The following is a 22,306-nucleotide window of genomic DNA, read 5'->3' as shown; positions in this document are numbered from 1 at the left end:
CCAGCCAGCTCCCCAGGTGTCCTGGTGTCTCAGCTTCCCCAATAACCCATGTTGTTTGTTCTTTAAGTTGCAAAAGAGTCAGTCATGTCTGACTCCCATGGACTGTAGCCAGGCTCCTCTGTCCATGAGATTCTCCAGTCAAGAATACTGGAGTGGGTTGCCATTTCCTCCTCTACCAAGAATCCATAGTCAGGCTCAAAGGTGACAACACAGTCACCACCACCCTGGTGTCCACACTGCACTGGATAACAGCTGACTGCACACAAAGACTGGGCTAAGAGGGGATATCTCTGATTTGTTTCTCTTTAAAAGTGCTAAAACCCCAAAGTGTCCTCCCCACTTTATGTAAGACAGAACTAAGGCCAAAGGGTCGAATAATGTGTCTAAGACCTCAGAGCTGGTCAGTGTGGTCCTGGGCCTGCGGCCCAGCTCTGGCTTCTCTGCACTCTGGGCTAGAGGCTGAAAGTGGTCTGTGGCCCCCCCACAGAAGAACCTCTCTCATTGTGTGTCGCAGCACAAACCGCCAGGGCATATAAGGGAATCAAATGGCTCGTCCCTGGGCCACGAGGGCCATTCCCAGATGTGATGGCCACAGGGGCCTCCTTCCTGACTTTGCTGGTTCCAAACACTCAGCAGGTGGGAGGTCTCCAGCCCCCAGTCCCCATAGTATTTCAGTCTCCTCAGCAAAAACACTGGAGGGCAGACAGGCGGAGGAGCAGCCTGGCCAGGCAGGAGGTGGTGTCTGAGCCTCCCACACTAACTGCAGGCCCAGACCATGCCATGGAGGAGGAGGCTTGGGCTGATTCTCCCCTCTTGGCAGGCCAGTCACAGAGTCCTGGGGCCAGGCTCCCCTGATGGTGCCTGAGAGGCCTCTCAGCAACCCCACTCTCCAAGCCACAGACAGAATCCCCTCCTGGCTGCGGCCAGGCCCCCCACCTGCCAGTCTCTCTCGCCTGGATGGGGACAGTGTTTCATCATGGGGCTCCTACCCAACAGACTCCCCAACAGAGCGACCTGTGGAAATGAAGGCAGAACATCAGCCTCCAGCCCTAGGGTGGTCCTACCTTCTGAGAATAAAACCCACACACTCCTCCTCAGGGCCTCCCCCAAGGCTGCATCCTCCAGCACTTGGGGCCTCCGTAGGAGATATCTTAGGCGGGTACAGCATGGCCTGCCCTCTCCTTGGAGCCTAATGGCCCAGATCTCAGTCATTTAAATCCGCACCCATCCTTTTCCACACTGATTCACGCTCTCTGCCCCACCCCTGCCTTCTGCCCTCCCTGAAAGACATCTCGGTGGAGGTTAGAAGACAGCTGGAAGCTCACGAGGTGCTCCTGGCAGGCAAGGATGCAACAACCCCAAGGGCCCTGCCCCTTCTGTCCCCCCCTCCTTCCCCAGCTGCCCTAGACCAGAGGCTACCCACAGGGCTACCTGGAAGGGCTGCCTCCCTGGCCCTGCTGCCACATGGAGAACCTCACTGGGATCTTGAAGGTGTCCACTGAGACCTGGTTCTCCATGGAGTCCAGAGAGGGCCGGCAGGCACCAGATGAGGAGTAGCTGACCGGGAAAGCTTGGGCGGGTCGACGGAAGGTCATCTCAGCCGAGGCAATGGGCGGCTTGTGGGCATTCTTGCGGTAGCGGTGGATGCAGAAGGTGGACAGCAGCACAGACAGCAGCACAGATACGATGGAGAAGACCACAGCTGCCGTGATCACTGTGCAGCAGAGGTCATCACGCAGGGTGTCTGTGGGCAAGTAGGGGCTGTGAGAGTAGACACCCCACAAGGGGGACCCCCAATACCCAACAGAGCCACACCTGTGACAGCCAGGAAGTGGCTGCTGTGACCGACTGTGAGCTGCCTGCCAACACTCCTGACCCATGGCAGGTACTGTTCTGTATGTTTTTGCTACAAGAGACTATTATTGCCCTTTTCTGGAAGGAATGAGCATTTATAAACATCCTGCCTGAGGTCACACACCAGAGGTTGTGCACCCCTGCACCTCCCCCACCCTGGAACGTTGCACTGAAGCCAGAGGCCCAGGGGCCCTGGGGGTGGGAGAAGTTCTTCTCCTGCATTCCTAATATCTTCTGTATTTTCTTCATGTTCAATATATAGTGGAGAGGAAAGACAAATGGCCCAGGATTTGGGCCATGCAATGACCACCCAAATGCCAGAAAAGCTCCCCATGTGTTCAGTGGGGCCCCCCTGTTCTAGAAGAAGCACCTGGAGGGTGCTGGGAGGGGGGACCCAGCTGGCCAATGCCACAGGCCCAGGAAAGGCTCTACACAGGCACAGTCTGAGAAGATGCTGAGCTATTTGGTGGAATAACTAGTTTTCCAGCCCAATCTTTATTATAGAACTTGAGGCCAGGGAATTCTTTGGTGGTCCAGCAGTTAGCACAAGGAGCTTTCACGGCTGTGGCCAAGATTCAATCCCTGGTTGGGCACCTAAGATCCCATAAGCCTTGCCAAAAAAAAAAAAAAAGGAACTTCGGGCCACAAGGCAGTCTTAGTAGCCTTGAGCCAGCTCCTTGTCTGCACACATGGGGGAACCAAGACCCCAGGGAAGGAGGAAGATCTCCTAGGTTTCTCTTCCTTCCGGCAATCTTCTCCCTCGCTCCCTGGAGGCTCAGGGAGGCGTGGGGATCCCGGCCAGCTGTGTCCCCCACCCCCCCCACCCCCAATGCACCTTGGCTATCCTCCGGCTCACAGAAGCACTTCTTCTCCTCAGGGAAGCAGTTGCAGATACCGAAGCCAGCTTTAATCCCTCGGCGCTCCCCAGGTTTGTGCCCACCAATGATGCTGCCGCCCCCTGAGGACAGACACCACCCACTCAGCAGCCCACTCTCAGCCTCCAGGGGGACCTGGCCAGCCAGGACCACCAGACAGGATCATGAGAGGCCCCTCCCCACCTGATGTCAGCACTCTCATGCCCAGGGAGCACAGTGAGATCAGAAGTCTAGGTCACCCCAGGCAAGAGCCTCAGCATGCATGCGTGTGTGCTAAGTCGCTTCAGTCAGGTCGACTCTTTGCAACACTATGGACTGTAGCCCACCAAGCTCCTCTGTCCATGAGATTTTCCAGGCAAAAATACTGGAGAGGGTTGCCAGGCCCTTCTTCAGGGGATCTTCCCGATCCAGAGATCAAACCTGCGCATCTCCTACATTGGCAGGTGGGTTTCTTTACCACTAGTGCCATCTGGGAAGCCCCAGTTGCAGCATGATGAGCCCCCAAACCAGCTCCCTGGCCGCATCGGGTGAGAGGAGGAACCCATAGGCTGCCCTGGGCCCAGGCCAAGGTCCACACTTGGTCACTTTTCAGAAGCAGAAAAGGGGCAGAGGGGGCAGCTGGCAGTCAGCAAAACGGGGGACAGGGAGTCGTGCCCCATGAGTTGGCTAGAGCAACACTGGAAGGGTGTGGAAGCTCTAATTTTGGAGCGCCTTTATTCAAAGAAAATGTTAGGAAAGGGCTCAGCACTCAAAACCCGGAAACTTGGCTGGTATGGCTGAAGTGCAGGTGAGAGTCCAAGCCCCTTTAGCTTGTTACTCCCCCACCCATTCAGGCTCCTGCTTGTTCAGAGTCACGGTGCAGGCTCATCGGGCTGCTTACGGAGGCAGTCCTGGGGGCAGATGTTGGGGTCTCTGCTCTCCACGGCATCACAGTGGCCATCGGGGCAGGTCCTGATGCTGGGGGAGCAGGTGGAGAAGTTCCTGGTTATCCCTACAACACAGAGTGGGCAGTTATGACCACAAGGGAGCAGCTGCCCTGTTCAGACTGCAGAGCCAGGAGGGTCACACCCCAGGGCCTTCCAGGTCAACCCTGTACCCCACCCCATCCCCTGCAAGGAAGAGCAAACTGAGATCTGAGCAGAGAAGAACCACACACAGAGCCCCACCAGCAGGGCATCCCTGAGGTACAGGGCAGCCAGGATGGTGGGGGCCAGAGGAGCCAGGCAGTCCCAGAGCTGTGCCAGGCTCACATCAGAGAGGCCAGAAGAGACCAGATGAGGCTGGGACCCTCTCCAGCCTGCACTGTGGGTGGGACCCTCAGATTGGTGGGCCCAGCTGGCGGCCAGTTACTGTCCAACCCAAGGCTGCTCAGGTCCCTCCTATTTGAGTCCACGTCCCCTGGGCTGGGACCTCCTGGGTAGAGCCTCTCTGAAGACCATTTTGGATATTTTGAATTATTTTAAGGTTTGTGTTTTCATGAAGTAAAGCCAACCATAAATGACGTGTCAACAGTGTAGTCTACCTTAATTCCTCCACTTCTTGGATGCACAGTAATATTACCAAGAGATCTTCGAAAAGTGTCTGTGAACTATGTGTTTAAAAGCGTTGGGTGAATGGGGGGAAGAGTGGGGAGAAAGGATAGTCAGGGAGTTTGGGATACACATGTATACACACTATATTTAGAACAACCAACAAGAACCTACTGTATAGCACATGGAACTCTGCTCAATATGCTATAAAAACCTCAATGAAAAAAGAATTTGAAAAAGAATATATACACGTATAACTGAATCACTATGCTGTACACTGGAAACTGACACAACATTGTTCATCAACTATGCTCCAATATAACATAAAAAGTTAAAAAAAAAAAAAGGCATTGGGTGAATATAGTGGCTCAGACAGTAATGCATCTGCCTGTAATGCTGGAGACCTGAGTTTGATCTCTGGCTTGGGACAGTCCCTGGAGAAGGAAATGGCTACCACTCCAGTATTCTTGTCAGAGAATTCCATGGACAGAGGAGCCTGGTGGGCTACAGTCCACAGAGTCACAAAGAGTCAGACACGAGTGAACGACTAACACCTTCAACTTCACATTCACAACTGCACGTGTATTTATGTGTATATGGGTAGAGAAATGGATATATACATGTTAATTACCATCTGGTGTGGGCACCAATACAGAAATTCAGAATTTTAGAATAAAGTAAAAAGAAAACACACACATCTCAACTTTGGCCCCGACCTTCTCAAGTCCAGAGCGAGCTCAGTCTCAGGCACCTGTGATCCCATCGGTGATAAACAGTTGGGAGGTTCTCTGTTCCCTGCGCTCGTGACCACCCTCTCCTGGCATCAGGAGCCACGGCAGGGACCAAGCGCAGGGGAGGACTAGATGGGCAGGGGTGGGGGGTGTCACAGAGGCTGGCAGGGCCCACAGGCACAGACCCTACTCCCCCTCAGCCCTCATCACGCTCCCCGCCGCCTGGCTCTGCCCAGGGCCTACCTTTGCCATCTCCCTGTCTCCACTCGCACCTGCCCGTCAGAGAGCCCAGGCCACCGCATTCCTCACATTCGGGCTGCCTCTTGCTGACCGCGCAGGACAGGGGGCAGCCAGGCTCCTCAGGCACGTCTAGGGGTGGCAGAAAGCAGTCATGGGGGGTCAGCCTGCCACGGGCACCCATGGGTGCAGGCAGCACTGGCTGAGCTGTCCCAAGTTGAGCCCAGAGGGGAGGCAGTCACTAAACTGGGGGCACAGGGTAGTGAGGGGGCTGCTGGGGGAGGGGTGGCATCACAGTCACACAGCAGGGGCAGCTAGGGGGCTGAGTATGGAGTGGGGATGGGAGGTGGCCAGACTCATCCAGGGACACGCAGGACACCCAGTTAAACTTGAACTTCAGAGAACAGTGAATACCTGCTTTGTGTAAATATGGCCCTAATATCACAGGGACATAGGGGAGTTTGTCTTCTAATTCACTGCAAAGGCTGCACGAGATGTACTTACACCACAAAAATTGCTCGTTGTTTACCTGAAATTCACACTCAACCTGGGTCCTATATCGTACCTGGCAGCCCTAAAACAAGCGCACACGTAGGACCCGCTGACAGAGGCGATGGGCAGCAGCGGCCACCCACAATGCTGTCACACTGGACTAAACTGTGTCATGCCTCCCCCATCACCCTTCCAGTGCAGCTGTGCGCTGTCTTCTCGTCTTACAGAGGAGGCTCAAGAAAGCCCACTGATCAGTGACGGGGTATAGGACAGCACCCCTCTGTAGGAACAGCCCGAGGCTCTGCCACGCCCCATCCACCCTGACCCTTCCCGCAGCCGGGCACTCACACTTCCCTTCCACGGTAACGAGCAGCAGGGCCTGCGCTTGCTGGCGGGTTGGCTTCTCGGCAGCCACCACTGTGTACTGGAGCTGGGAACACTCGGGCCGCTGCAAGGCCTCCGTGTCATTCACGAACAGGGTCCCCAAGGTGTCCTCCGCCGAGGTGACCATCCCCAGGGCGCTGCAGTTGGCGCTGGAGGGCTGCAGCCTGTACTGCACTTGGATGCCGCTGAACTCCTGGCAGTTTTCCACGCAGACTTTCCCGATCTAGGCATGGGATCACGGAACCCTTAGCCAGGTGAGTGGACCACCTGGGACAGTGGCTGGAGGGGCTCCATGCCAGCTGAGTCCCAGGACAGTTTCCCACTCAGCCCAGAGATGGTGGCCCCCAATCTCCCCATGCTCCATGCCCCTGGAATCTGCAGACCCATCTGCCTGCCTGGCCTGGCCTGGCCCTGCGCAGACCGTGACACCACCCTTCATCCCTGCTCCTGGGAGCCGGAGGTGAAAAGAACACAGGTGCCGGGTTTGGTTTAGGGACTGGCCCACCCGGGAGGCACTTGCTGGCTTGCCCGGCTCACCGCTCACTTGCTCCCTCATTCGGGCACAGAGGCAGCCTGGGTGCCTCCCACACACCTCCCTCCCCTCTGGGCACCACTAGGGTCCATCCTCAGTGTCCTGCCTGGGTCGCCTGCCTGGTCAGCCAGAGCTCAGCACCCGGGCCATAATTCACACAGCAGGGTTGCTGTCCCACCCAGGTCCTGGAGCCTCCTCCAAGACTTGGGCCGGAACCCCTGGGAGAGAAGGGATACTTCTCCAGGGATGCCTCACGGCCGCAGTGGTCACTGGGGCCTGGACTCTCCTTTTCCCTCCCTCACCACCCAAGGTGGAGTTAGGGCTGCTGGGGCCTGAGATCAGAAGCTCTGACCAGTCAAGGTCGAGGGCTGCGGGCCTGGCGGCAGTGGTGGCACAGGGCCCCCTGCCTGCAGCCACAGGCCAGGCCCTTGCTCAGCCTTGCTCAGGCCCAGGGCAGAGCCAGGCTCCACCAAGCCCACTCCTCACACCACAACAAAACTACCTCCTAGGCTCCGAGCACTTCCTTGTACAGAGCAGGTTCACTTCCACTTTCTCCTGTGATCCTCAAAATTGCCTGAGATCACCACCTTCAATTTATAATCATGAATGCTAAGGGGGGGCTGGTGAGAGACAGCAGTGTGTGTAAGGCTGGGCTGAGACTCGGGTCTCTGCACCCTCCTGAGTCCAGGCACAGTGAAAGACTTAGTGGTCAGGAGTGGGAGGTGTTGCAGGGGCTGGCGGGGCCCGCCCTCCCAGACCCCACTCCCACTCAGCCCTCATCACCCTCCCCACTGCCTGGCTCTGCTGACACACCCCTGGCAATGCCTATGCCCGCCTCAGCCCCCCTGGACACCCGTCAGGCCCCTCTGCTTCGTCACCTCTCACCAGCCTTGCCCTCTGCCTCCAGGAAAGGCCTGGCGGGGGTGGCAAGTGGGGAGCCTGGCTGTGTCCAAGGGTGGGGCTCTTCTTGTGCTGGGTACTAAGTGGCTGTCAGGAGCGGAGGTGGCATGGGAACCAACCACAGAAACTGGCAAAGCCACTGTCCTAGTTAGGAGATGACCCTAAATGGGATATTCTAAAGGGCACATGGCCACAGCTATGCCATTAGGAGAATGCAGTATATTAAGTCATGCTTGCCATAATTGCAAGTAAACTTTAAAAAGTGCTTCAGAGAAACATTCTAGAAAGAATTGCACCAAAACGTAAAACACTGGCTGATATGAGGAAAAGAGATCGCTCTTGTCTATCCCTTATATCCTTTTGACAAATTCTTACTACTTCCCTTTTTTTTTCCTACTTCTAATCACTATTTTCTGATGACAAATGCAAAATAAGCTCTAGCAAACAGACTTGCAGGAAAGTAGGAAATAGAAGCACTTCCTGTCTTTCCTTGCAGAGGTCTCCACTAATGCCTGTGTTTGCACACTTGGAAATTTCTAGCAATGAAGACTTGGTTTTGAACATACGGAGCCACCTAAGACCAATACTTCTGCAAACTACTTTTCCCACTTCCTTCACCGGGAATGTCTTTCCAAGTCAGCATAGATTTACCTGGCACTGCTCTTTCATTAGTAAAAAATGTAAAAATGCTGAGAAGGGAGAAGGGCAAAGAGGGGCCCACAAAGCCCACCAGCCCCACTCCTTTCTCCCACGGCCTTAGCCTACTTGGCTTTGTGCCTGTTGCTCCCCAGGGCCACTCTGTGTGCTCAGGGAGGTGGTGTCCCCCATGTGACCCCACCCTGGGGGTCCCTGCTCCTCCATTCCCCTCCCCAGGCTGGCAAGAGGCCAGGAGCTCACCTGGGCAAAGCGGTGGGCCCGCCGGCTCACCGAGAAGGAGTAGGCACTGGGCAGGCGCAGGCTGACGGGCAGCATGGACACATTGAAGTGGAGGAGGACGACACCCTCCCCCGGGCCCTGGAAGTCTGAGTCATTGACCAGCACGGCCAGCTGCACAGCCCAGCTCTCCGAGATGGGGAGGCTCCAGTTGAGAACCAGCCCTGTGGGTGGAGGCACATGATGATAGGTAGGGGCCCTGCCCAGGGTGGAGACCACTGCCCCACGCTGCTGCACATCTCCCCTGCAAAGCATTCCCTGGACACACGGGCGTACGTGTGACAACAGGTACTTCTACCCGCACGGTACACGGACAACAGACCTGGCTGGAGGCACTAAGGTTGAACTATTTTAAATGTGAGTCACTGTGCTGAGCTGAGCCCAGAAGACCCTCCTCAGCTGGGAGGTAACCTCAGTGAGGTGTGTGTGTGTGTGCATGTGTATGAGAAAGATGCATGTCGGGGCAAGCACACACAGGTAAAGACCCACCACCACCACCAGCAAGGTCCCAGAAAGACCGTCCTGGCCCCTGAGAACTCCTCGCAACAGTACCAGCCTCCTATGGACCCTCAGGTTCCACAGGCCTCAAGCACCCAGGGGCTTCCGCACTCCTGAGCTGTCACCGTGTGCCAAGGCTAAGATCCCCATTTAGTGGAGAACAGAGGAGGCGAGGATCTCTGGGTGCACGTGGCATACAAAGGGAGTGTGCAGGGGCAAGGATGACATTTTCCCTTGCACAGAACAGAGGTCATCAGAGCTTGGTGAGGAAGAAGACAGGAAATAGGACTGGGTCAGGCAGAAAGGGGTAAAGGCACCAGTGATCCTGGGTTCCCCAGAAGCGGGCCTCCAAACAAGGATCCAAGCACAAGTGGCATATTTGAAAGGTGATCCTACAAAACACAGGCAGGAGAGCAGGCGAGGGAGGTGGGGAGGTTTGGCAACTGGCGAGGACACCCCATCCTGCAGGTGAGCCCTGGGGGCACGTGGTGCTTAGCCCTGAGGGTGGGCACATTTCAGAAGTCAGACAGGACAGTCATCCCAGAACCCTCCAATCTGAGGGCACAGAGCTGCTACTGGACATCAACTCCTGTTAGTGGAGAGTTGCTGGGGAGGGTCAAGGATCCCTGGACACTTGGGCACCTAGGAGGTTGCAGTGAGCCCTGGCGTGGTCAGCACAGGGTAGTGTGGTGGGGGTCCTGCCAGGGTCAGCCTTGGCCTTGGGGCAGTTCAGAGAGAAAGGACAGCCTGTAAACACCCACCAAGGTGGCCAAGGTGAGCCCAGCAGAGACAAAGGCTGGGAAGAGGGTTGGAAGGGGTGGCCACCTGGGGCTGAGAGGGCCAGGACAGGTGTCTACTTGTGCAGGGTGCTGCCCTGCCCAAGGAAAGCAGGTCGCCAGTTCCCCAGGGGGCCCTGTCAGGCCACACTGGTCCCCTCTTACTGTAGTCATGCACGGTTGCCCGCACAAAGCTGCCGTTGGCCTGGGCCAAGGTCTCATTGGGCATGTGCTCCACTCGGAAGGTCTGGAGGGCCTTGGCATCCCCAGAGAGCAGCGTGTTCGTGTACCGTCTCAGGAGCTCCCCGGAGGCTGGCACCACGTCTGCATCGAAGACACGTAACGTGGCTACCACTGTGCCCTGCAGAGAATACGGGGGCCAGTCAGGGCCCCGAAAGCCAGAGCCCATAGGAGGGCATGTGCCCCGCAGGTGGATCAGGTGTGTGCGGTCAGAGCTGGCTCCAGGGACAGACTGACCAGGGTTCAAGCTGCAAGGGGCCCCCAGCCAGCCTGCTTGTCACCCTTCCTGGGCCACTGCACCTCACCTCTGCAACAGGTGCAATGGCATCTCCAGACTTCCCATGATTATGGGTTAGAACAGATGCCCTGGTGCTCTGTGGAAGACCTCATTCAGGTCCCCACAGGGCAGAGTGGGCACCCCCACTCTCCTTCCAGGAAGCTGGGCCCCGCACAGTGGAGAAGTTAGCTCAACGTCATGCAGTGACAGATGACAGAGCTGGAACCTAAGCACAGTGTCCACCAGAATGCTCTCCTACAGCTTCTTCTGTACCCCAGGCTAGATGGGGTCATGAGGGGGGTTCTGAGTAAAGCCACATGTCATCTCTGCTCTCACTCCTGGCCAGGCTCCACAGTGTTACCATGGAGCTGCCCTGCCAGGCTCATGGGACATTTCCCTACTCCATGTGCTTTCCTCTTGCCCATCCATCCACAAAACCTGCTCCCTGGGTGTCCGGAGAAGCAGACAACCACAGCATATCCGACCCCGACCCTCCCCTTGCTCCCGCCAGCCTGCCGGCTGCAGGACAGCCCAGGGCCCAGCAGGTGGCAGTCACTCTCCGCCTGCACGGGCAAGAGGAAGGCGGGGCCCCGATGGGAGGGGCGGCGCAGGGACACCCCTGCCGGATCCACTGGCCTGTCTTCCTCCACTCCAGGGTACCCTCCCTGAACTCACTGGCCCTCCCTTGAGGGGCTGACAGCCCGAAGAAGGGAACGCCCTCCTGGCAGATGTCTTCTCCGTCTCCTCGGGGCAGTGTGCCCCGCCTCTGCAGTACCACAGTTGTGCCCCTCTGATGCGAGCCCTGATGGTTGAGTCAGAGGCTGGGCACCCTTACCCTCAACCCCACCGGCACCCCAACCCCTCCCCTCACCCGCTTCCCAGGGCAGAGGTCAGCTCGGGGCCAGCGGGGCTGGTCCTCTCTCCTCCTCAGCTGTCCTGGAAACCAACAAAACCCCAACAGACAGACTGATGGACAAATGAAAGACGAATAACCACAGTGATGGTCAGCCACATGTCTGGATGGCTAGATGGACAGCTGAATAGACCGAGGAACAAATGACGAATGGAGAGACCCAGATGCCCAACAAAGAGATGACAGACACTAGACAAGCACCAGACAAACGCATAGGCACCTCCTTCCGCTTGAACTCCACCACTGCGCTGGCACTGTCGACGCCCCCGAAGAAGGTGGGCGCAGAGTCGTCCTCGTCATACACGGTCACAGGGAAGGGCACCATCACCTCCTCCTCGCGCATGCCCATGTGAACCGTGCACGCGGCCACCAGCTCATACTTCTCCCGCTGCTCACGGTCCAGGGCCCAGCGCGTGCTCACCTCCAGGCTGTCCGGATCGCAGCGGAAAGGCAGACTCTCACCTGAGCACCAAACAGACCAGCAACCCCAGGATGACCCTGAGCTGAGGGGAGGGTGAGCTGCCTTCCTCAGGGCCCCACAGGGAGCAGTGTGCAAGAGGAGACAGAGCTGGGGTGCATGCTGGGCCTGGGCCGTGGCCCCTCTTCAGCTTCCACAGTGGAGCACAGCCTCCAAGCACAGTTTGCAGTGAAGATTATGCTCTGAGCGTCACTGTGCCTGCAGCCTGCACTGGTGCTGATAGGGAAGAGCAGGGACCAGGAGGTCTGCCTCAGGTCCTCAACCCAATCACCTAGGAGGGCACACCCCTTCACACACCCTGCCTGCCTCCTCTGTGGCGAGGGCTGGCACCAGTCACGCTGCAGGCCCAGAGATCCAGCTCCTAGCGTTTGCTGGTATCTGAAAAACTGTCAGGAATTTTCTTAACTGTGGAAGTAAGACATGCTCATTTTAGAGAATGTGAGAAAAAAGCCACAATTCCACCACTTGAAAACCAACATTGGGGACATCTGGTGTAATTTCATGTTAACACACAAATATTTCTGACTGCCTAGTTTGGATCCCTGCCCTATACACCTGCAGGCTGCGTGGCCTGAGGCTGATGGTTCTGTCTCTGTTCTTCAGCTTCCTCGCCAGAAGATGAAGTGAAGTGAGAGTTGCTCAGTCGTGTCTGACTCTTTGCGACCCCATGGACTATACAGTTCATGGAATTCCCTAGGCCAGAATATTGGAGTGGGTAGCCGTTCCCTTTTCCAAGGGGGTCTTCCCAACCCAGGGATTGAACCCAGGTCTCCCGCACTGCAGGTAGATTTTCTATCAGCTGAGCCACCAGGGAAGCCCCAGAAGATGAGATGCTGTGTGTATTCATCGCCAGACACTGCTGTAAGTTCAATGACTCACTGCAACCTGGTGAGGGGAGGACCAGTAATAACAACATACTCTTCAACCCAAGCCTGTCCTGGAATTCATCCTCCAGAAAGGACCCAGAAAGGGGGAAAAGCTGAATGCTTGAAGGTCAACAGTGACCACCCCATAGCCAACCTCAGGAGGGCTGTCAACTCCACTTGGTGGAAAATCACATCAGAGCCACATATTACATGTGAACTACACATTTCCCTGTATTGCTTATGGTTACAAAAATGGCTTTTCTTTTTAAGCGAAAAAGGCAGCACACTAAACCATATGCTTTGGGGACAACTTTGTACAAAGACATCCATCCCTGTGGCAGGATAAATGAAGGAGCGTGGGAGTGTGAGTGACTACTTTCCTTACACTACTGAGCACTCCTTTAACATTATGACCATGTGTGGGTGCCATCAACCTGGTGGGAATCCAGGCTTCACTTACCAGCCGTCCAGCGTAATAAGTGTCCCCTTTAAGTCCCCTTTAAACTGTCCAATGGCACCTCACACAGCGGCTCAGTTGCCTTCTCTCATCTCCACTCGGATCCAGTGCCCTTCCCCTACCCCAAATCCATGTGGCTTCCCCAGGGCCATCGTGTGGTAGGACTATCTTGTGACAAGGTCCACTGTCCTTACAGTGGCTCAGGCGGAATCCTGGAACCATGCTTGGTCCCCTCGTGAATCTCTCAACACCCCACATTCAACTCCCCAGAAAATCTTGCTGGATCTTCCTGCAAAAACATGCCCAGAATCTGCCTGCTTCTTGTGGCCTAAAGGCTTTCACCCTCAACCCCAGTCCTCATCCTCTCACTCAAGGATGTCTCCTGCCTCTTCATAGTTTTCCTGCTTCCTCCAAACCACTCGCCCCAAATCATTTCGAACACATCAGCCCGACTAACCTTTTAAAGTAAGTTATATCCTGTCAATGACACCCTACCCCCCACCCCTGAAAACACCTTCTATGGCTCCCTAGTCCCCTCATCAGGAAGTCCTGCCCCCTCCCTTGCATTTTTCTGCCCTCAGTAGCCTCTGCCCTCCCCTCCAGCCGCACTTCCCCCTCCGCACTTTTGAATGAGCTCGCCCTGCTTGCTGGGCACCCTCCTTTACCTTGCTCCAGCCACCTGACTTAGGACAGTGGTCTCCACCACTCTGTGCCTTCTCAGCGTTACCTCCCACCTGGCCCCTTCAGAGGCCACCCGACGTCCTTCACGCCTGTGTGGTCTCCATCTGCCCCAGGCGTGGAAGGTCCAGACAGGCAGGATTTGGGCCTGAACTTGTTCACTGTTTCATCCCTGGTCCCTAGAACCATGCCTGGCCTGTGGCCAGCATACATGAGATACACGTGGGCCTCTGAATGAATGGATGGTGGGGTGGTGTAGTCAACTTGGACGGCTCATGTAGAGGAACCGCAGGGCCATGCCTGGCACTCGGCAGGCATCGAGGAAGGCTCCATGCGCCTGGCACTCACCTCCCAGGAGCCTGTAGGCCACGCTGACGTTGGGGCAGAGGAACTGCACGGGCAGCAGGCGGAACTGGTGGAAGGTGCCAGGGGGCCTGTTCTCCCGGATGCGGAAGGACAGGCCTGACTCGGGGAAGCAGAGCTCCCGGGGCTTGAGGGCACCACAAGCCGGGAAGGAGGCGTTGATGATGGAGAAGTACACTCGGGCACAGCCTGGCCACTGGCACTCGCCCTCACGAAGGGATGTGGGTGACAGGAAGACCCGCAGGTAGATGGTAAGCAGCGGGAAGCCGCCGTCTGCAGAGACAAGTCAGGCCCCGCCAGGGTGTCAGCCACACCCGCCCAGCTGGGACCTGAATGGGGAGAGGGCAGGAGCTCGGGGCTGGCGCAAAGCCTAGTCCTCACCAAGGCTAGCAGGGCTCTGCTGGGAACCCCGCCCTGCCCCCTACCTCCTGCTTGCCCCCTATGGCCCTGGACTTGGGATCTGGCAGCCTCAGGGCCCTATGGCTCTGCTCCCTCGTCCTGGGGGGTGCCTCACAGGTCCATCTCTCTGATTATTCCAAGTCTCAGTTCAAATACCCTTCCTCAGAGAGGTGCGCTGAACCCTGGGTCTAAGATGGAGTGCTTCCCCAAGGCAGGCTCTTGGCACCTCAGGTGACCTCCCCTCCCTCCCTCACCCACTACCCCAACCACTTTCTTTCTTTTCTCACTTTTAAAAACACTACAGGGGTGGAATTGGGTGGGAGGGGGGAGAGAGGTTCAAGAGGGAGGGGACATATGTATACCTATGGCTGATTCATTGTGATGTATGGCAGAAGCCAACACAATACTGTAATTATCCCTCAATTAAAAATAAATAAAACACTTATTCTATTCTATTTTTGCCAGTGTTGCTGCTTGTGGGATCTTAGTTCCCTGACCAGGGACTGAACCCAAGACCTCAACAATGAAAGCTCAGAGTCCTAACCACGGGACCCCCAGGGAATTCCATGCCACCCCTGCAGAGACACAGACTTCCCCAGCACCTAGAGAGGGGATTTCTGGCAAATTCCATCATGGAGGCACCATAGCAACCCCCGTCCAACCCATCTGGATCTCAGCTGGGGCGGGGGCTCTTCCTGGGCCTTCTATCTTAGCTCTAGGTAAGTGTCCCCCCGCTACATCTACTCCTCCCATATTCATCAGTTCTCTGCTTCTTATTAGCCTGTCCTCTGTTGCTCCAGTCCCCTGCTGTGGTTAATAATTCTCCGTATAAACTTTCTCTGTTCTAATTACTGTGATTTCTCTCCTGACTAGAGCTGGCAGGTGCATGAGGCTGCTCTCCAATTACAAACAGAACAGGCCTCCTATGAAACTCAGACCCTTGGCAAATTTCACTCTGGCAGTACTGTTCACAGCAGAGTGTCTGCCTCTCAGCACTCACAGGAGCTCAGAGCTGGCGTGAGGGTCCAGGGAGGCCATGTCTATAGAGCAAGAGGTGGGGTTGTGATCACCATTTGGTGCCACAAGGCAGAACTCTGCTCCACAAACAACCTCCTCCCAGTACCAGGGTCACACGTGGCCTTCACTCCAGCTTGGACCCCTGCTCTGAGAAGCCGTCCAGGCCTTCCTCCTGCTCCACTTTCCTCCCCGGCACCAGGCCCCAGTCCTCACCAGGTGCCAAGAGCAGCCTGCTGCTGATGGTAAGGTGGGCTTTCCGTGCAAACAGCTGCTTCTCCACCAAGTTCCAGATCATCCACTAAATCAAGATCTTGGGATGTCTCTAGCCTTTCTTAACTCTTCTCTCACAACCCCACATCTCTGTTAATCCAACTGGAAGACATTTGGAGCCAGCATGGAGAGAGCCCCTCAAGTCCTCCACATAAGTTCTCCAAAATCAACAGCCTCAGGAGGCCTGAGGGTCATCAGTGGTCCTCAAGCTCATCCTGGCTCCCTCACGGGCTGGACAAAGAGGACAGGCCAGCCCCATCTCACTTGCTCCACTCTTACACAGCAGGAGTCGTAGGAGCTGTGTGATGGGCTCTAAGGAAGGACCAGGTGAGGGCGGGGCAGGGTGGGTAATGAGGCATGTGGGGGTGGGGTCAGGGCCGCCCCCTTACTGCGGATGTTGAGCTTCTCCCAGGAGCTGTGGTCCAGGCTCTGGTTAAGGTAGAGAAGCCCCGTGTCCTCCTGGATGCGGACCCAGTCGTTCTCGTGCAGCCGCGTGTGGTAGGCGCTGTAGAGGTGCTGGCCCAGGCGGAAGCTGGGCATCTCCTCTGGCACGTCCTGCAGGGCATGGACATAGAGCAGGGGCGTGCCGGCCGGCTGGTCCACGTATAGCTTCTCCCAGTAAGCGTCCCTGGAGAAGTAGAGTCCCAGCGGGGCTGTGGGAGGCAGGGAAACACGTGAGGGAAGGAGGGACTGAGGGACGACCACGGTGCAGAGCCCAGCAGCCCTCCCAGGCAGATCACCTTTCCCAGCGGCCTAACTTCACATTTTAGTAATAGCTTCCTTGTGGGCCAAAAAAGAAAACTTAGGTCTTTCTCATCTGTATTCCTAAGAACATCAACACACAGTTATCTGTATAGCTAAACACTAGCTGCAAATACACTGCTTTAAAACAGAAAAAGGAGGAAGTGAGGAAGCATAAACAGTTGCAATATCATCCTCGATTACCTGAGATAGATAAGCACGTAAACCACTCGGCTTTCACCCAAGCTTCTGAGCAAATCACCTGGAGCCAGAGTTTTGAAGTGTACAAGACGCTGCCAGACAAGCAGAGCAGGCAGGGGTCCCCAAAGATGAACTAGAGCACTTTATAAGTAACAACATTCGTGCATGCTAAGTCACTTCAGTCGTGTCCAACTCTTTGTAACCCTATGCACTATAGCCCTCCAGTCTCCTCTGTCCTTGGAATCCTCCAGACAAGAATACTGGAGTGGGTTGCCAGGCCCTCCTCTAAGAGATCTTACCGACTCAAGGATTGAACCTGCATCACTTACACCTCCTGCATTGGCAGGTGGGTTCTTTACCACTAGTTCCACCTGGGAAGCCCCTGTAAGTAACAAAATCTTCATCTAAAGTCAAACATGCTCCTACCATAGTACCGAAAAATTCCACTCCATTTATCTGAGAAAAATGAAAACATATGTCCGTCAAGTGACTTGTTCACAAATGCTGGGGTTATTCACAGAGCCAAGAACTGGGAAGAACCCAGATGTGTTCCAGCAGGTTATCAGATAACAAACCTCAGTCCATCACACCATGGAACCCTATGCAGTTAGGATGGGGCACAAACTATTGATACACATGACAGCCTGGACACATCTCATAGACATCCTGCCAAGTGGAAGAAGCAGCACAAAAGAATCACATGGCACCGTTCCAGACTGATTTTAGGTGACAGAAATCAAACTGGGTACCAGCTGGGGGTAGGGGAGGTAATAGACTGGAAAAGCAGGGGGCATATTCTGGGAAACATACATGTTTCATATCTTGATGGGGTGTGGGTCACACAGGGACATCCATTTGTCAACAACATACAGCCAAGATTTGTGCATTTCAATGTATGTAATTGTGGCCTAAATTTATCACTGAGAGGCTATGGGTAGAGCTGTAAATGCCATGAGGAAGAGGGATGCTGACCATGGCCACGCTGGGTGAACCAATGGGGCACTCATCCTACTACTCTCTTGACTTGGTGTATGTTCAACATTGTGCATCATAAACAGTTATTTTTAAATAGTAAGAAGTTTTAAAAAGATGGATAAATGGGCAGGTGATGCTTTAAAAAAAAACTGAAAACCTGCCAATATTCTCTACAAAGCATAAAAAATACTAACACACAAAGCAAACATGAGAAACATTGTACTTGTGTGTAAGCGATTGCTCTTTTCAATCAATTTGTTTCCACCTACATTCTGCTTCTCTTGCAGCCACCAAGATGAGTGGTTGGTCCACTCCACACCAGTGGAAGACACCCTGGGGCTGCCTGGGTCCTTGAAGACACACTAGTGTGTGGGAAACAATCAAGAGCCAACTGGAGTCAGGTGAGGAGAACTGGTGAAGACCTTTTGGATCCCAAAGTGGTGAAACAGAAGAAAACTGGAAGGTTGCCAGCACTGTGCCAGGCTTCCCAAGGATGACTTCAAAGGCAACCCGGCTGGGAATGCCAACTTGAAGTGTGCATTGATTGGGTCCCACCCACCCAGTGTGGGTGCCGCCCTGCCAAACAGGCTGGACCACGGAGCCAGCAGGAGAGGGAGGGAACAGGAAGAGAAACAGAGGGAGAGAGAGGGAAGGAGGGAAAAGACAAATGGGGCTAAGGACAAAGGTAAGTAAGGCGGAGAGGATGGAGGGGAGAGATGCTCTGGCCAGTAGTCAAAGGCTACTGCACACCCGGCACTAAAGACAGAGATGGAAGGAGGGGGCTGCAGGTACAGAGCTGACTTATTAGACCTTCGGAAAACTGCTCCCTAGGAGTGCTGTCCCTGGAGTGGGACCCAGAATCACTGGATCTCTGCAGGTGAGGTACTGGGAAGGGCAGCTGAACTCCAAGGAGCTGGCCCTGTGCCCAAGTCAGGCTCTGCGTGTGGCCTTCCTGCCCTGCCACCTCTTGGGGGAAGGGATCCACCCAGAGCATCATGCTGCCTGCCATCCAAGGGGGTGGCAGCTCCAGGAGCCCTAGGAAGAAGTCACTCTGGGGAACTCTGGGGAGGGAGCACTGAGACCTGACTTCCCTTGCCGGGGGTCTCACTGGTAGAGACCACGACAGGAGCCACCCACACATGGCTGGATGCCACCCTCCTGTCCCACAGCCTCCCAACTGGCCACGAGGACATGGGCTGCCTTTCAGATACACTCAGAGTGTTCATTTCTTCGGGATTTAGTAGCCAACCCTAGCAGGGATGGCTGGCAGCTCAGAGAACTGTGTCAGCCCCAAATGGCCTCAAGACTGGCCTTGATGCTTCTGTGAAAAGGCAGCCAATGGCACTAGCTCGGAGCAGGCCTTTTGCAAGCTGGGCAGAGTGACAGGCCACAGCTGACAGATCCTCCTGCACAGCTAGGATGCACTCCACTGGCTCACGCTTCCTGAGAAGTACACAGTTCGGGGTCCCAAAGAGGACCCTACAGCACTGCTCATAGTGCTCTTGTGACAAAGGCAGGAGGGTCCCTGTGGTGTTTCCTCAGCCAACGAGAGGGAAGGGGCAGCTGCTCCCCACCTGTAGTGCACTGAAGCCCCACTTCACTGCCTGGCAGAGTAATAAACCTGGGTCTGCACTCCTCACAGAAATCAGAAGGGCTCCGAGCCCACGGTGGCCCCCTGTCCTGCCCCAGTAAGGCCAGGTCTGGGAAGGCAGATTCAAAGTGGGGGTCAACACCAGGCACAGCCCTGCTGCCCCAAAACAAGTGCCTGATTCATAAGCAGCAGCCCAGCTTCCTTTCCCTCCAACACTCCATGAAGGTTGCAAGTCAAAGAGTCTAGGGGGAGGCCTGGGGTGGGCTGTGGGGGGCTGGGGAAGGAGCGCAGAAGCTGATGCTCACAGCCCTGCGGACAGCAAGAGGAGTGGCTTGCTTTTCCCTCCACTGCCACCTTCTCCAGAGGACCTGGCCCACCGCATTCACCCACCCCGCCTCTCAAAGGTGCAGAGTGGGGTGAGCACGGCCAGGTGGACTCACACAGCACGAGGCCAGGCCCCGTGGCACATGGTGACCCTGCATTTTCTTCGCAGCCCCAGATGGAGATGCTGATGGGATCACTGCTTTGCAAACAGACACCTGGGCAGGACAGAAAGAAAGTTGTTTGTATGCTCGAGGGCACATGTGCAGCCAGCCAGGGGATTGGGATTTGGAGGGCTGTCTTTCCAGCAGCATAGCCCTCACCGGCCTGCTCAACCCCATGTCACATGGTCCAGAACCCACGGTTACAGTGCCCACCCTCCACCCCCACCCCAAGTCCTGAGCGGTGACCGCAAGTCAGGGACGCTGGCCTGCAGTAGAAAGCAGCCCCGGAGGGTGCACCATCTTTCGGGAAGGTTGACTTTCTGGCCACAAAGAGAATGAGAGATTTCCCAGTGGCTTGACAGGGTGGTGACCTAGTGGCAGTCCAGGCTTGTGACACCATGCTGGATGGGAAGGGGGCTCTGTGCTGCCAGCCTCCTTCTCATCCTGGCAGAAAGGTGAGCGCCAACCACTAGCGATCTGAGATGCTGCCTTCAGGGCCCCAACCCCAGAGCTGCAGGAGACTCAGTTGGTGGGGAGGGGGGAAGCCCAGGGTGGGTGTGGGTGGGTCCCCCAGATGGCACAAAGCCAAGGGCAGCCTGTGTCTGCCAGCCTGCCTGGCCACCAGCTCTCCTTGGTGTGCCAGAGCTCTCCGTGGAGAAGTGAGGTCTGCATTCTGGTCTCCGGAGTACTGTCAAGGATGGTGTGGGACGCCTGCACCCACATCAGCAGAATATCACGACTTTTGCCTTCTTATTCTCTCAGGATATAATCCCTGTGGCCTTGGTCAGCTGTGCAAGAACTGGCAGCCCTGGGAGCCACCCATGGGGGGTAGGGCTTGCAGATCGGTCTTCTAAGCGGGGGCGAGATGCTCACTCCACCTACCAGGTAGTGAGGAGCAGATCCAGAATAGGGCTCCTCCCCTGGGGCCCCCTTGAGCACATGTACATTCAATGGTCCAGGGGCTGGGAGGTGCCTTGAGCTCCAGGGAGCCCCCACCTCCGAGCTGGTCCAGCCACCACCACACAGACTTCACGTGCAGGATGAGAGCACTGCCTGCTCTCATCTCCGAGCCAGGTCCTACAGGATCCATGTGGGGCCTGGTCTGTTGCTGCCAAAAGTGATTTGTGGGTTGGGCGATGATTGTGAGCAGAAACAGTCTTAAATGCACTTAAAATGCTTCCCAGGTGGTCCCTACTCAGGGCATGGCCGCCTTAATGCTCCTCCTTGTCACAGACACGTTTAGATGGAAAAACACATGGTCCAAGGTAGGGAACGAGGGTGTGGGTGCAGGGCTGGCCTCAGGGGGGTGTAGCCTGGGGAGACCACAGTTCCCCATACTTGGTTTAATGCTCTCCTGTCATTGTCCTAAAATAATTCATAATTCTAGAACAATCTGCATTCTATGGTGGGCCCTACAGATGATGGGGCCAACCCCAGAGGGTGAAGGAGAAGAGCCCGGAAAGGGCCATCAGAGGTGTCCAGTTTCCTGGGGCTGTGCAGCCTCTGTAAAGTTCTAGCCTCCTCTGGGCCTCACTTTCTCTGACTGTGAACAAGAGAAGGGCAGGCTGGGGAGAGGAGGAGCTGGTATAGGCCTCACATTTGCACAGGTACATGCGGTATGAAGTTCACACTTCCGATTTATAATCACTGGGCAAACCTCTTCACTGCCCCATTAAATAGGTAAGAACACGGAGGCTGGGAGGTGAGAAGACTTCCCATGGTCAAACAGCTGGAGGGTGGGCATCTTGGGGTTTGGACGATGACTAACAAAGCGGCGATGGGACTCAGGAGCAAGGCAGATGCTGGCCCCACCAGGAAGCCCCAGGCCTTGCCAGCTGACCACCCCTCCCTGCTGGCACCGTTTTGCCAGGAAGGGCTTTTTGACCAACCTCTGATGAGAGTCTCCCCTGGAACTTGGGGCAGGTCGACACAGCAGGACTTGTAAAACCTGCCCCACCCACACCTTCCACCCCGAATGCTGCTGGGTGACAGGGTCCTCCCCCAACACCTAGTCCCACGTTTCTGCCTCGACAGATGTTGCCAGCACCACGTGGGGTTCTGGCCCCTCAAGTTGCCCTGGCATCACACCAGAGGGTGAGGAGCTGGGCTTTGCTCTCACAGGAGTGGGGATGGGTCCCACACTGCTCATGACATACCTGCCAAAGGTCCTGGTTGCTGCTCGCATTTGCAGAGACCCCAGGCCCCCTTCATGGCCTGTGTGTGTATATGCATGAATGTGTAGGCACAGGTATGCAGCAGATGGAAACAGAGACAGGCATGTGGGCCCAAGGCCCCATATGCTCCCACCCTGCCCCACCCCTGCAGGAGAAGATGTGCAACTAACACTCAGTGGGGACAGCGGGCTGTCCTGTTCCAAGGAGGGCCTCCTCCAGCATCTTTACAAGCAGAGCCACCAGGCATGGATGGTCTCATTCGGCACACGCAGTCACCAGCCTTTTTGTATCCTGGAAAGGCAGTCTTCAATGCTCCACACCTGGCTGGATGTGTCATTTACTCACATTTGTATGCAGAGAGAAGCAGGCCCAAGTCTCTACTTCACTTTCACTCATTCAACTGTCCACAAGCTCAGCCCTGTGTGAACACTCACACATGA

At 55.8% G+C, this 22,306-nt stretch overlaps 1 protein-coding gene across 1 annotated transcript in view; it reads right to left on the bottom strand.

Annotated features, from left to right (window-relative positions):
- The window catches only part of LOC122680622 (proto-oncogene tyrosine-protein kinase receptor Ret-like), a 53,950-nt gene that overhangs the window by 14,002 nt on the left and 17,642 nt on the right, over positions 1-22,306 (bottom strand). The window contains 10 exon segments of the mRNA XM_043882210.1: positions 1,479-1,744; positions 2,690-2,812; positions 3,610-3,720; positions 5,233-5,358; positions 6,067-6,325; positions 8,432-8,631; positions 9,907-10,102; positions 11,392-11,633; positions 13,999-14,286; positions 16,089-16,352. Of these exon segments, the coding sequence (XP_043738145.1) occupies positions 1,479-1,744; positions 2,690-2,812; positions 3,610-3,720; positions 5,233-5,358; positions 6,067-6,325; positions 8,432-8,631; positions 9,907-10,102; positions 11,392-11,633; positions 13,999-14,286; positions 16,089-16,352 (2,075 nt within the window).

Source organism: Cervus elaphus, chromosome 22 (genome assembly GCF_910594005.1).
Source record: "Cervus elaphus chromosome 22, mCerEla1.1, whole genome shotgun sequence".
Classification (NCBI taxonomy): domain Eukaryota; kingdom Metazoa; phylum Chordata; class Mammalia; order Artiodactyla; family Cervidae; genus Cervus; species Cervus elaphus.
The sequence above is the reverse complement of the archived record's forward strand: the minus strand, read 5'-3'. Positions and strand labels throughout refer to the sequence as shown.